This window comes from Gastrolobium bilobum, unplaced genomic scaffold (genome assembly GCF_033153095.1).
Source record: "Gastrolobium bilobum isolate Gb01-03AN ecotype WA unplaced genomic scaffold, APGP_CSIRO_Gbil_v1 utg7904, whole genome shotgun sequence".
Taxonomy (NCBI): Eukaryota; Viridiplantae; Streptophyta; class Magnoliopsida; order Fabales; family Fabaceae; genus Gastrolobium; species Gastrolobium bilobum.
Window position 1 is genome coordinate 108,015 of NW_026899548.1, and position 12,870 is coordinate 120,884.

Sequence of the window (12,870 nt, forward strand, 5' to 3'; positions counted from 1 at the left end):
CATTTAACTAAATTGACTTGCATCATCCCACATAATTTAATAGATGCCTTAAATTTGAATGGTATGTTTCTCAAAAGCTAATTAAAGTGCTTGAACTCTTTTCACCAAAAAAAAAGTGCTTGAACTCTATTACTTTTTAATCCCAAACCACTTTCTTATTTATCAACTTCAACTTACATATAAGTGATAATTTATTTTTAATTTTTTGGGTACATGATCGCTTAATCTCTTAGTTTATTATTTCTTTAAAATTACACGTCATTCTAAACTTCTTATTTTTTTAATAGTAAGTTAAATTCTTTTAAATTGGTTATGTATACATTCTTTATACTCTTAAATATTTTTCTCTTTTAATTTAAGTTTACTTGCTGTGTACAAAAAATAAAACATTGTGTTGCAACGAGAAAACAGAAAGTTGGTATAACGTTCTTAGAAAATGAAAAATGGTTGGTGTTAGGAACTTTTTTTTGGAAAGAAAAATGACCGTATGTATAATTCCCTCCTCATTCTTTGCTCACTTTATGTAGATAAATATACAGGGAAAATTTCAGCTAAAAAAATGTACAGAGAAAATAGAAGGGTAATGGAAAAAGTTTGAAGGAAAAATAAAATAAAGGAAAACACATTTATGACCATGAGAAGTGGTGAAGAATATCATGGGTCTCCAACTGATCCATATACTAAACAAATTGATTAACAAATATAATTTCAAGAAATACAAACGTTAATTAAAAGAGCCCCACGAAAAATTATTCACACTACTTTCTTAAAAAAAGGAAGCATCTATCATGAGCACTAAGTTTTTAGACCTACAGATCATCCACGATTCCTTTTCTCTAATGACCTTATCCCCTTAACTCTTAAGAAATTCAAAATTCAAAAAAGAAAAAAATTGAATTATTTGGACATCATAAATGGACTAACAACAAAGTGGGCACATATGAAGCCAAGAAAATGTGCAAAATGATATTAAATGCACTTAATCTGATGCTGCTAAAGGTTCCAAACCTTAACTTCTTCCCTGCCCTGTTTGATTGAGTAGAGTTCACCACTTCCTTTGTCTTGTTGCTTACTTTCTTGCTGCATCACATCGAATGAAGAATCACATGTAAAGATGCATGTTGTTAAATAAAGATCCCCATGATAGCTAAAAAAGTAAGACAGAAACTAGGGAGGCAATGTTTCTTACCTTCCAGGAAAAATACAGGTCCCGTGACCTGCATAGGTATTCCCCACAAAAAAAGGAAAAAAAATATTAACCACAAGTGTTAAACCAGGAATAGACTACGAGGAGAAAAATACTTAGAAAATCGTGGAGCCCATTTAGCTCTGAATGATGCAATCTCAAAAAAGTACTTGAGTTTGTAAGAAAGACTACTGTAAGAAACTGCCCAGTAAAAAATTGGAGAGCAAGAAAAATACTACTAAGTGAAGGTAATCTAGAAACACGGTCCAGAATCTTTGCAATGTCAGGGGAAACAGGGTACTCTAAGACAAACCAGCATCCAGCTAAGTCATGGAGTGTGAGTGCCAATCCATGGCAATGCAATTAACAGTACCCTCTTTTTATTTCGATTTTCAATACAAATAGAGCCAAAACCCAAAAGTGCCTTTGCAGTGTGTGGGTGCCCCCACACAAATGCATTTCCTTACAAGAATCATTACCTCACCACAATTCTATTTTTAAATTATTTCCCTTTTTCCAATCATCAGTAAAGTTTGTTACAGTACTCACGAGCCTTTTATTTTTCTTAAACAGTTCATTCTGCTATGTTACCATAAAATGAGCTAATTAGGCAAAGCAAGAAGATTTAGAAATAGCCACATGAAAATATGGAAAAAGCAACAGAAGTTGGACCTCCCCCTCAAGAACCAAGCCAAATTTTATCCCAGATTCTCCATGCATCAATTAACAACACATTACAATTGAGGATCAAGTCTCCGGCGTAATTAAAATCAAAGGGAATATCAAAACTCTAAATTGACTGAAAGACATGAGAATTGTAGTAGGCACTTACTGGGATCAGTGGTTGTGATCATAGCTACTCCTTTGAAATCACAAGTCCCAGGAGCCCTCCCTTGTTTCTGATAATAGCTATCGAAGGCATAAGAGGCATGGTTCTTCACATTATTAGGCTGATAGCAAGTCTCTCCAGGCTGAATCTCTGAACAATTAGCTCGACCCGGTCCACAAGCCCAATCTAGTGCTGCCTGCAATGTCTTGGAATCAAAACCATCCATGGCAATGCAGTATGTCTGATTGGTTGTATCATTGGCCAGAAAAGTCCCAATTCCTGATACATGAAGCAAATAAGCCGGCGTAGTGTTCCCATAAAAGAGACCCCAATTGGCCTCTGACACTGGCGGAGACCTCAAGTCCTCGTCGAACAGTTCATAGATATAAACACTTGAAGTAGTTTCGGGATGCAAAGGGGTTCCACCACGATCAAAAACATGCCTAATCAAGTTGGAATTGTAAGTGTCAGCATTGTCTTTGGTAGCATGAGGCTCCTTAGAATCACCCTTTGAAGGCCACCCGGTTTCCGTGACAAGAACCACAACATCCGTTACATTAAGGTTCTTCATGGAAAAATAAGCAGCATCAACCATTGCCTCGAGCAAATTAGTATAGTGAAGCAAGGTATTAGGATCTACCATTTCCTTAGCAGGAGTCAAAGGCTTGAACAAAGCATTGTCAAGAGGAACCACACCCTTGTTCTCCATGAACACGTAATAGGGGTAAAGATTCATCATCAAGGGTGACCCAGTTTTGGAAAGGAACTGAAGCAGAGGGAGGATAACAGAGGTAAGGGTTTGGTTGAAGAAAGCCTGAGAAGGTGGGAAAGGGTCAAGAATGATGGAAGAAGCATGAGGGGTTGAAACCTTGATGTGTTGGTGAAGGTTGGAAGCGACGAGGGCGTTGTAGAGAGACTGAATAGCAGGGAGAAGAAGTGGGGCTGAGGAGGGAACGGTGGTGAGAACCTCATCGCCGACGGAGATTCCGGTGATGAGCGTTTGCGGGTAGTAAGCGACGACGTTTCTGTCGATCCATGAAGCAGCAGAGGTATTGGAGGAACCAATTGCGAGGAGCTGGTTGTTGGGGACACTGATAATGACACGAATCTTGGTACCAGACAAGGCTTTAAGGATGTCGGTGTTAGCATCGTAGATACGAATGTGTGTTATCTTCTGCAGTTGAAGAAACGCCACCAGGTCCGAGGCTGATAGCAGATTCGAAACGTCTGTGCCTATGTTCACCCCCACGAATGGCTCCTTCTCTTCTTGGTCTTCATTTTGCTGCTTCACCTGTGATGATGATTCAGCTGCAATGCAATGCAATGCAAAAACAGTTAATTGAATTATGTATGGGTGATTGTTTTTACAAAGTTGCAGAGTTTTGAACTTAGTTTCATTACCTAGCGATGGAAGGGCAAAGAAGGAGAGGATGTGAATGAGAAGAATGAGCTTAGAGTTTGCCATTCAAGTCTATCCACTTCACTTCCTCTCCTCATCCTCTGCTTCTGCTTCGGCTACAGAACCTTGCATTATCTAATCAAAATAAAAGATTATTTATTTTTTCCACTTTCTTTTTTTTAGGCTTGAATATTATTAAGTATATAAGGTAGGTGGCTTTTCTTTACTTAGTTTAGAACTTTAGATGAATGACTGAACAATGGAAGAAGGTGTAGAGAACAGTGCTAAGATTTTAAAGGGGAACAGAGATCTAGCGAATGCCAACTGCCATTGGATGGTGTACTTCCTTCCCACTTTAGTTGGTCCAACATATTTTCATTACTGATTTCTCTGAAATACCCTTCAAAGTGTACCGCATTAAAGTAGGGACAATTTAATTTTATAATTTCCTATAAATGAAGAAAATTAAAGAAATAATTAGAAAAAGAAAAAATCCTTGGGAAAAAAAAATCAATTTTTTTCTCTTTTCTTATTTTGTTTCCTCTCATTCAGACCACGGTAAATGTTTTGATTTTGCATAAGGGAAAAAAAAAAAAAAAAAACCATCTCACGGGCTTGTATTTGGGAAAGGGACTTGGCTTTCTCGTCAGAGTTTAGGCATTTGCCCTGAAGAGAAGAGAACAATGAAGAAATTGTCGGACATGTGTCAACTTTTCATTATGTGGCTGGGTAAAACTGTAACTCCATGTGCACTAAAAAAATAAAAAACTGTAACTCCACAGTTCTTTAGTGGAAGATAGTGGTTTGCACTTCTAACCAACATATATTAGCCACTTTAGAAATCAAAATTTCACATCTATATAATTAACTTATGAATTATGATTATGAAAATAAAAATTCTTACTATATACGGGGAGCGCTTATGCTTTATGGTGTTTGCTTTTCTAAAAAATTATCTTTAGGAAACTTTTTTTTTTTCCTTTACTTTGGCCTTTTAGGATGTGTATTTTGAAATGCACGGGAATTTAGGTATTTAGCACAAATTAAAAAATTTCATAACATATAATAAAATAAAAAAAATCCCAATACCCCTTAATACCCACACACATGACAAGTGGAAGTTTTATTAAATATACACTGAATTCAAATATATTTTATCAAAATGTGAGGAACAAAACAAGCGAATATAACAAGTGGCTTTGTTAGTGATTTGAACATATGGGAATTCTGGCAGCAACAAAACAAGGCAGATTCAGAAAACTAGCAGGAGGAGCAGTTCTGCTCCGAAAGCAAACAGAGAAACACAAGTGGCTTTGTTAATAATAAATTTGGTATCGTAAAGCTTGTGTTTTACTGGGTTCAATGGTGCCTTTAATATAAGGCATATCAGTAAAAAAAGATAAGACTAAAAATAATAGACCGCAACCTATGTAAACAACTCTATCCTATCATAACAAAACACATTAAACTAGGTAACAAGATGTATATCATAACAAACTATAACAAACTACATTGATCTGATCTTATCCAAGAATATTCTCCAATACTCCCCCTCAAGTTGGAGCATGAAGACATGAAATGCCCAACTTGGGAAGATTGGTAAGAAAAGATTGCTTTCCAAGAGCTTTGGTGAAGATGTCGGCCAATTGAGAGTGTGACCGTACATATGCCGTTGAGATGGTTTTTGCCACGAGTTGTTCACGCACAAAATGACAATCCAGTTCTATGTGCTTTGTACGCTCATGAAACACTGGGTTTGCAGCTATGTGAAGAGCTGCTTGATTATCACAAAATAAATGCATAGGTTGATTATGATTAATGCCAAGAGACGCAAGAAAATTCTTGATCCAGATAAGCTCAGCAGTAGTGGTTGCCATGGAACGATATTCAGCTTTTGCAGATGAGCGAGAGACTGTGGCTTGCTTCTTAGTTTTCCAAGAAATAGGTGAATTACCTAGCATGACAAAGAAACCAGTAAGGGATCTACGCGTAATAGGGCAACTTGCCCAATCAGAGTCACAAAATGCGCGTATTTGAAGATCACAATCAGCTTTTAGGAGAAGGCCCTGGCCTGGATTGAGCTTGACATAACGGAGAACGCGAAGTAATGCATCAAAGTGTTGTTGTTTAGGGCTTTGCATAAATTGAGAGAGTGTATGAACTGCGTAACTAAGATCCGGTCTGGTAATAGTAAGATAAACCAATCTCCCAATGAGCCTTCTATAGCGAGGAGGATCATTATAGTCTGGACCTTCTGCTAAAGCCAGTCGATGGTTTTGCTCCACTGGAAATGAAGCAGGTTTACATCCAATCAACCCACATTCTGAGAGAATGTCCATGCATATTTGCGTTGAGATAGGAAAAGACCCTCACTGTTACGAGCTACTTCTATCCCCAAGAAATACTTCAAAGGACCCAGATCACGAATCTTAAAACAAGAGCTGAGATATTTTTTCACAACTTGACAAGCTTCTGAGTTGTTACTTGTTAAAACAATATCGTCGACATAAATTAATAATGCAACAAACACATCACCTCGTTTTAAAGTGAACAAGGTGTGGTCAGCTTGTGACTGAGTGAATCCATAAGAAAACAGTGCAGAGCTTAGTTTGGAAAACCAGTTCCTTAGGGACTGACGTAGACCATACAAAGATTTTTGAAGGCGACAAACTTTATTACTGGAACCACTAGTGAACCCTGGAGGAAATCTCATATATACTTCTTCCTTGAGATCACCATTCAAGAAAGCATTACTCACATCTAATTGATGTAATTCCCACCGTTGTGCCGCTGCTACTGCCAAAAGTATCCGAACGCTTACCATCTTGGCTACAGGAGCGAATGTTTCATTAAAATCCTCTCCGGGAACTTGATTATTACCTGCAATGACTAATCTCGCTTTGTACCGTTCCACTGTTCCATCCGAATGATATTTAATACGATATACCCACTTGCAAGGGAGTGCACGCTTCCTAGGTGGAAGATCAGTGACAATCCAGGTGTGATTGTCTTCTAGAGCACAAATTTCTGTTCGCATGGCCTCAACCCAACGATTATCTTGCATGGCCTCCCTAAGAGACGTTGGTTCTTTGCCTGCATCAATTGCTGCTAAAAACGCTTGGTGTTTTGGTGAGAATCTAGAACAGGTTACATAATTATGAATAGGGTAATGTGTACCTGAGATGGAGCCGTCTTGAGTGTTATGACGTGAGTGTGTATGTGGTGCAACTGCATTGCATTGATAGTCAGCTAAGTAGGCAGGGGACTTACGCTCACGTTGTGGTCGATGGTGCACTGTAGCATCACTTACTTGTTGTCCATGTTGCTGCCTCATGGGATATGAGGAGCTCCCCTTTTCTGCCATTGTCACTGAATTGTGATAAGGTATGACTGGTTCTTCAGTTGTTGCATCACTTGCATGATCACGTTCTAGCTCCATGCTATGATCATTATCTGGATAAGTAGCTATATTACCAGCCTTGTCTGGTGCACATTCGTCAGTCACATCATGGTTCATTATGAAGCTAGGCAGTAAGATACGAGGGGGATCTTGTGTCGAATGCATCTCTTGAAAAGGGAATTCATCTTCATGGAACTTCACATCCCTAGACACAAGGTAATCACCTGTTTCAAGATCATAAACTTTCCATCCTTGCTTGTCAAAAGGATACCCAACAAAGACGCATCTACGTGATCGTGCTGCAAATTTATCAGTGGGTCTAGGTCTAGGGTGCGTGTAGCATAAACACCCAAAAACCTTCAAACGATTATATCTGGGTGCAACTCCATGTAGTAGCTCAAATGGTGTCTTTCCTCCATGCAATTTTTTGGGTGTTCTATTTATCAAATGGGCTGCTGTCAAGATACAGTCTCCCTAAAACTCCAAAGGCAGATGAGCTTCGAATCGCAAGGCACGAGCAACATTTAATATGTGCCTGTGTTTCCGTTCAACTCTTCCGTTCTGTTGTGGCGTGTGCACACATGATTTTTTATGTATAATACCGTTATCTGCATACAATTGAATCATTCTGTGTGAAGTGAACTCAGTTCCGTTATCACTGCTCATGACTTTTACTGTTTTATCGAATTGATTATGCACCATAGCAAGAAACCGTTTCACACAATTATATGTTTCACTCTTTTCCGCCATCAGAAACACCCATACAGATCTGCTATAATCATCAACAAGTGTGAGAAAATAATGTGCACCACTTGATGCAGCAGTTTTATAAGGCCCCTAAGTGTCACAATGAACAAGCTCAAAACACTGTTTACTCCGTCGATCATTCAAAGAAAATGGAGTTCTCGTTTGGTATCGTAAAGCTTGTGTTTTACTGGGTTCAATGGTGCCTTTAATATAAGGCATATCAGTAAAAAAAAGATAAGACTAAAAATAATAGACCGCAACCTACGTAAACAACTCTATCCTATCATAACAAAACACATTAAACTAGGTAACAAGATGTACATCATAACAAACTATAACAAACTACATTGATCTGATCTTATCCAAGAATATTCTCCAATAGTTAATTACTGTATTTGGTGAGCACATAATGGAAGACATAAACTGAAGCAGAATGACAGAATCACATGTGCTCCCCCATTACCACACCATGGGTCTATCACAAGCATCGAATAAACCTTCCACCATTGTCAAATCTACGAGATCTCATTAAAGATAACTTTGGGCCCCCAATACACCACTCATATATTTGCAACTTTCAAGCTTTTGATTTAATTATAATTACAATCATTATGTTTGCGTAGATAGCCGACTTTAGATAATTGTAGAAATAAAAGGATGGACATTGAGATGTCCAACTAAAACTCACTAAATGTATTAAAAAAAAAAACTCACTAAAATACTCTCTAAAAAAACTCTCTTTTCATATGTTAAAAGAACTTAGGAATGCTGTTGAACCACCAGGGTGGAGTTGCTCAACCACAAACCAGCCGAATATTCCCAAGCCCAAAAAAAGAATAGACTTTAAATGGAAAAATTGTGAAAAGCCGAACATAAAAAGAACTATTTTTTATTTGCATAAAATACTGACGGTTCTTTCTTTTAGCGATTAACCAACGATAGACGCTGACAAAATTTTTAATCTTTTTTCTCCGTGCATCGCATGGATACTGCACTAGTAATTACTTAAAAGAAGATGACCCGAAAGTAAAATGTTATGTTTTTTATAGTTAAAGTAAAATCTTAATTTTAATTTATGCAAATTTAGTTCTCTTACTAATTTAATCTCTTGCAAAATAATTTTATCAATTTGAATCTCTTCGAATTTCAATATTTTAGTCTCTATCAACTTTAGTTCATAAATCCTTTACTGATTATTTGAATGGAAGAGTTAAAATATTGAGAACTTAATTTTTTAAAAGTCAAATTAATAAAATTGCTAAATAAAAATCAAATTAAAATAAATTCAAGAGTTAATCCATAACGATACTAGTGTTAGAATTGCACCGAGAGCCCGAGCAATCATGCAAGTCCTTGCATGGTGGTTGTGGTTGCAGAGCTTTGGGTTTCCTAATGTTCTCGAGAAAATTAAGGGCTTGCTAAATAAGGGATCAACCATATTGCAGAGGAATCTATTGGGATCCTTGATTCCTGCTACAAGTCCCACATTGGTCCATCTTCTTCCTCTTCAGAAGGGAGTCTCGTCTCCCTTTCTGAAGAGCATCGTGGGTGAGGAGGAGATTTCGCTGAGATTGATGCACGAACATGGATTTGAGGCAAGGATGGCTGAAGCTCTGGCTCTATGTGTCAGAGTTTCCTAATATCCAGGAATGTGCTGTGAAGACGAAGGAAGAGTTCACCCACCAAACCCTTGCTTCAGATGGTCCAAACAAGGTTTACTATAGGCCTAGTTTTAACGAGTTACCATTACCACACTATAAGCTCGCTTACCCTCTAGATTAGATAAGTTAATACACCAACTCACTCAATCATAAAATAAAAAAACTAGTAATTACTTAAAAGAAGATGACCCGAAAGTAAAATCTTATGATTTCAATACTAAAATCATATTCTCATCACTTTTGATTATGTATGCATTGCTGTATATGAAAATAATCAATTATAGAGTACATAACTATTTTTAATTTGCATAAAATATTACACGGTTCTTTCTTTTAGCGATTAACCAACGACAGATGCCGACAAAATTTTTAATTTTCTTCCTCCGTGCAATACACGAGTACTACACTAATAATTACTTAAAAGAAGATGGCCCGAAATTAAAATGTTATGTTTTTTTATAGTTAAAGTAAAATCTTAATTTTAATTTATGCAAATTTAATTCTCTTACTAATTTAATCTCTTACAAAATAATTTTATCAATTTGAATTTCTTCGAATTTCAATATTTTAGTCTCTATCAACTTTAGTTCATAAATACTATACTTACATTATTTGAATGGACACGTTAAAATATTGAGAACTTAATTTTTTAAAAGTCAAATTAATAAAATTGCTAAATAAAAATCAAATTAAAATAAATTCAAGAGTTAAAATAAAGTTTTACTTGTAGAAGAAAACAAAAAATAACGCACAATTCAAAACAGGTCTAACGCGTTACCATTGTGAAACAGCCCATCCTAAACACATATACCCCCAAACAAGCTAGGCCCGTTGTTACAGTGTTAGTTGCGCATTGGGATCTTGAGATAAGATTCTTTTTTTATATAATTACACAGACTACTCAAATCCGTCGCTAGTGGCCAATTCTAGTGACTTCCCTAGATAATTTCCCACCCCTTTAATATACTATATTTTGCGAAGTACGAAAGAAGGATAATAGCAGCTATCAAATCGAAGATATCTCAATTTTCATATTGGAAAATGTCACATTACAAATCACTCCTCTAGAAAAGGCAGGAAGTCAATTACTCCCCTACAGAATTACTACTACGACGACAGAATGATGATATAAAACTATTCAAATATGCCACAAGTTAAAGTTGAGTATCTTATTCTGCTAAGCTAGATTCAAAAATTCCATTCCCACTTCCAATGAGTTACCAGAATCTGTGAATGAATGATATACCAGCACCACCAACCATGGAACCTTGAAAGTATAGTTACAGTTGAATTGCAATCCAAACAATAAGAATTTCTTGATAAATCCTCATCTTAAGGCATTAATAAATGCCATCAAGGAATCAACATCTCTGTTTTCTGAGGGATACTTTATAGGCCGAGATGAATGCTTTGGGAAAAATAATATTGTGGGGTAGCTTCCCAACTCCAGTTCACGCTTTGCAAATTCTTTCTGCTCTGCATCCGCATTAAATTTTCCAACCTTCACCCCTGACCCTGCTAACTTCTCTGCTAAATCAACATAAGATTCCTCCATAGCCTGTTGTAATTCAGCATATAGATCTCATTAGAGAATAAAGATTTCAAGCCAAAGTAACCCATAGGGAGTAAGATAATCCTAACAACAGAATACTAAAAGTTAAGGAAATTTATATTACCTGGCAGTAGGGGCACCATGGTGCATAAAGCACAACAAGCCATGGTTCTTTTCGGTTCTCCAATTTTGCCAAATTCTCAATTCCAGTCCTGCTCAAGTTGACCACATTCTGGGAGTTGAAAATGTCAGGGACAGTGGCAGTGCCATTTTCATGGGCGACCTCATTTCCATTAAGCTGAGCAGCATCTTCTTGCTGCTTTATATTTCCTTTGTGAAGACCACACTCCTTAGCTTTGGCATCCTCCCACCACCACCTGCCTTCCCTTTCATGTTGTCCAGGTAAAACAGCCCTTGTGCAGGGCTCACATCCGATGGAAATGTATCCTTGTGAATGCAAGGGATTCACAGGCACATTCATGGTCCTAAGGAAGTTCCAAATGTCGTGTCCTTTCACATTTGCAACCGGGTTCCACTTTACCAGACTACCAATACCACCATCCATTCCCTCAAAAGCAGGATCAACCTGAACAACCGGTATCTGGGACCTAGTACCAGGCGACTGATCCTTTCTCTGGCCAGTTATCCATGCTCTGAGGCCCTTAAGTGCCCTCCTTAAGGGTCTCACCTTCCTCACTCGGCAGCACTCTTGATGTCCATCCTCATAGAATGAGAATAGGCCCTTACTTCTGACTAATGCCTGAACCTCAACAGCATCAGGGAACATGTACTCGATGCGGATTCCATAATGCTTCTCAACCGCCTCAAAAAATCTATAAGTTTCAGGGTTCAGTCTCCCAGTGTCCAGACTGAACACCCTAAAGGGTCGACCAGTCAAGCGTGCATACTCAATCAGAGCAACATCTTCAGCACCACTGCAAAAGGCAAAGCCCCTCATTAAAATAAACACAACACCCATAAGTTGCATGCTATAAATTAAGTTCAAGCTTCGGCCTTTGAAACACAATTAACACAAATTGTATACATATCTAGAGGAACAAGAACTTAAAGAGAGTTACACATGAAAGCAAATATTCAAACTATCGTTCCAAGCCAAGTCAATAGCTATGTGATCGCCAAATTTCGGTAAAAACATGCAATTGATGGAATTGGGGATGTCTAACCTGAAGGCAATAGCTATGTCATCGCCAAATTTCTCGAGTGCTTTATCCATTATTTCAAGAGGGGAAGCATTCTCGAGATCAACTGCTAACCGTTCGAAATCTTCCTCTTCCGTGTGAATAACCTCTGGAAAACGCAAAGCACTTGCTTGAATTTCACTCTCACATCAATAAAAAGGACGTAATTTAATTCAATAATAGAAGGGACGTACCAGAAGCAACGATAGTTGCTGCGAGAGGAACAAGAGAATCATTGCGTTGAGGTTCAGCGTTGAGGGGCTTTACCAAGCTCCGTCTTTGAGATAAACTAACAGCTCCTCCATAGGGATGGAGCCTATCCAAAATCCTAATCGAACCAATTTGCGGAGCTGAAATCAAAAATATTCACACATTAAACCCACAAATAGAATCAAATTCGTAATAGTTAATAAAAAGAAAAGAAAAAAAAGAAAAAGAAGGGGAGAGAGAGATTACGTTTTGGGTGTTGTGAAGTTTGGAAGGAGGAAGTTGAAACGGAAATTGAAGAAGAGACAGCGAGGGCCATTAAATTATGTAAAGGTGTGAGTAAATATTGTTTTATGAAATGGAATGTGTTCTCAAAATTGGTTGTTACCTTTGAACAAAAGAAGAGGGTTTGGATTGGTATTTATAGATGGGGGAAAGATAGAAGAAGTAGCAAGCAATGCGGGACGGGGCGGCCTTTAAGGTTCATTGAACCTGGACGGAGTTGAGTTGAGTTGAGAGTTGAGAGTTTCGTTATGGCTTACGTGGCATGCGTCCACTGAGTGATTCCAAACCTGCGCCTCATGCCTTCCGTCAGATCGCAAATCACCACCACAACGGACGACTCATTTCCCGGATTCTTCTCCCGTTTTTTTTTTCCTGTAACAAACAAAGACACATTATTTAATAAAT

The 12,870-nt window shown here is 37.7% G+C and overlaps 2 protein-coding genes across 3 annotated transcripts; both read right to left on the bottom strand.

The window, feature by feature from the left end:
• Positions 1-857: 857 nt before the first annotated feature.
• Positions 858-3,480, bottom strand: LOC133291302 (glucan endo-1,3-beta-glucosidase 1). Its single transcript, XM_061489542.1, has 4 exons — positions 3,417-3,480; positions 2,019-3,323; positions 1,190-1,217; positions 858-1,080 (listed from the first exon to the last, which is right to left on the bottom strand). The coding sequence occupies exons 1-4, from the start codon at positions 3,478-3,480 to the stop codon at positions 909-911; spliced, it is 1,569 nt and encodes a 522-aa protein (XP_061345526.1). The 3' UTR covers positions 858-908.
• Positions 3,481-10,146: 6,666 nt separating this feature from the next.
• Positions 10,147-12,562, bottom strand: LOC133291268 (5'-adenylylsulfate reductase 1, chloroplastic-like). Of its 2 annotated transcripts, none has more exons than XM_061489497.1 (5): positions 12,435-12,561; positions 12,168-12,334; positions 11,959-12,082; positions 10,899-11,709; positions 10,147-10,780 (listed from the first exon to the last, which is right to left on the bottom strand). In XM_061489497.1, the coding sequence occupies exons 1-5, from the start codon at positions 12,497-12,499 to the stop codon at positions 10,550-10,552; spliced, it is 1,398 nt and encodes a 465-aa protein (XP_061345481.1). In that variant the 5' UTR covers positions 12,500-12,561; the 3' UTR covers positions 10,147-10,549. The 2 variants fall into 2 exon arrangements, with proteins under 2 accessions (XP_061345481.1, XP_061345480.1); XM_061489496.1 differs by having other exon boundaries at positions 10,152-10,780; positions 12,168-12,323; positions 12,430-12,562.
• Positions 12,563-12,870: the final 308 nt, after the last annotated feature.

What these genes read in the sequence shown, in the direction of transcription:
- LOC133291268 (XM_061489497.1), bottom strand. Translation starts at nt 12,499, where the DNA reads ATGGCCCTCGCTGTCTCTTCTTCAATTTCCGTTTCAACTTCCTCCTTC. An exon ending in AGCAACTATCGTTGCTTCTG is followed by an intron (nt 12,083 to 12,167) that starts GTACGTCCCTTC and finishes TGCGTTTTCCAG; the next exon opens with AGGTTATTCACACGGAAGAG. An exon ending in CATGGTGCCCCTACTGCCAG is followed by an intron (nt 10,781 to 10,898) that starts GTAATATAAATT and finishes GAATTACAACAG; the next exon opens with GCTATGGAGGAATCTTATGT.
- LOC133291302 (XM_061489542.1), bottom strand. Translation starts at nt 3,480, where the DNA reads ATGGCAAACTCTAAGCTCATTCTTCTCATTCACATCCTCTCCTTCTTT. An exon ending in CTTTGCCCTTCCATCGCTAG is followed by an intron (nt 3,324 to 3,416) that starts GTAATGAAACTA and finishes ATTGCATTGCAG; the next exon opens with CTGAATCATCATCACAGGTG. An exon ending in ACCTGTATTTTTCCTGGAAG is followed by an intron (nt 1,081 to 1,189) that starts GTAAGAAACATT and finishes GATGTGATGCAG; the next exon opens with CAAGAAAGTAAGCAACAAGA.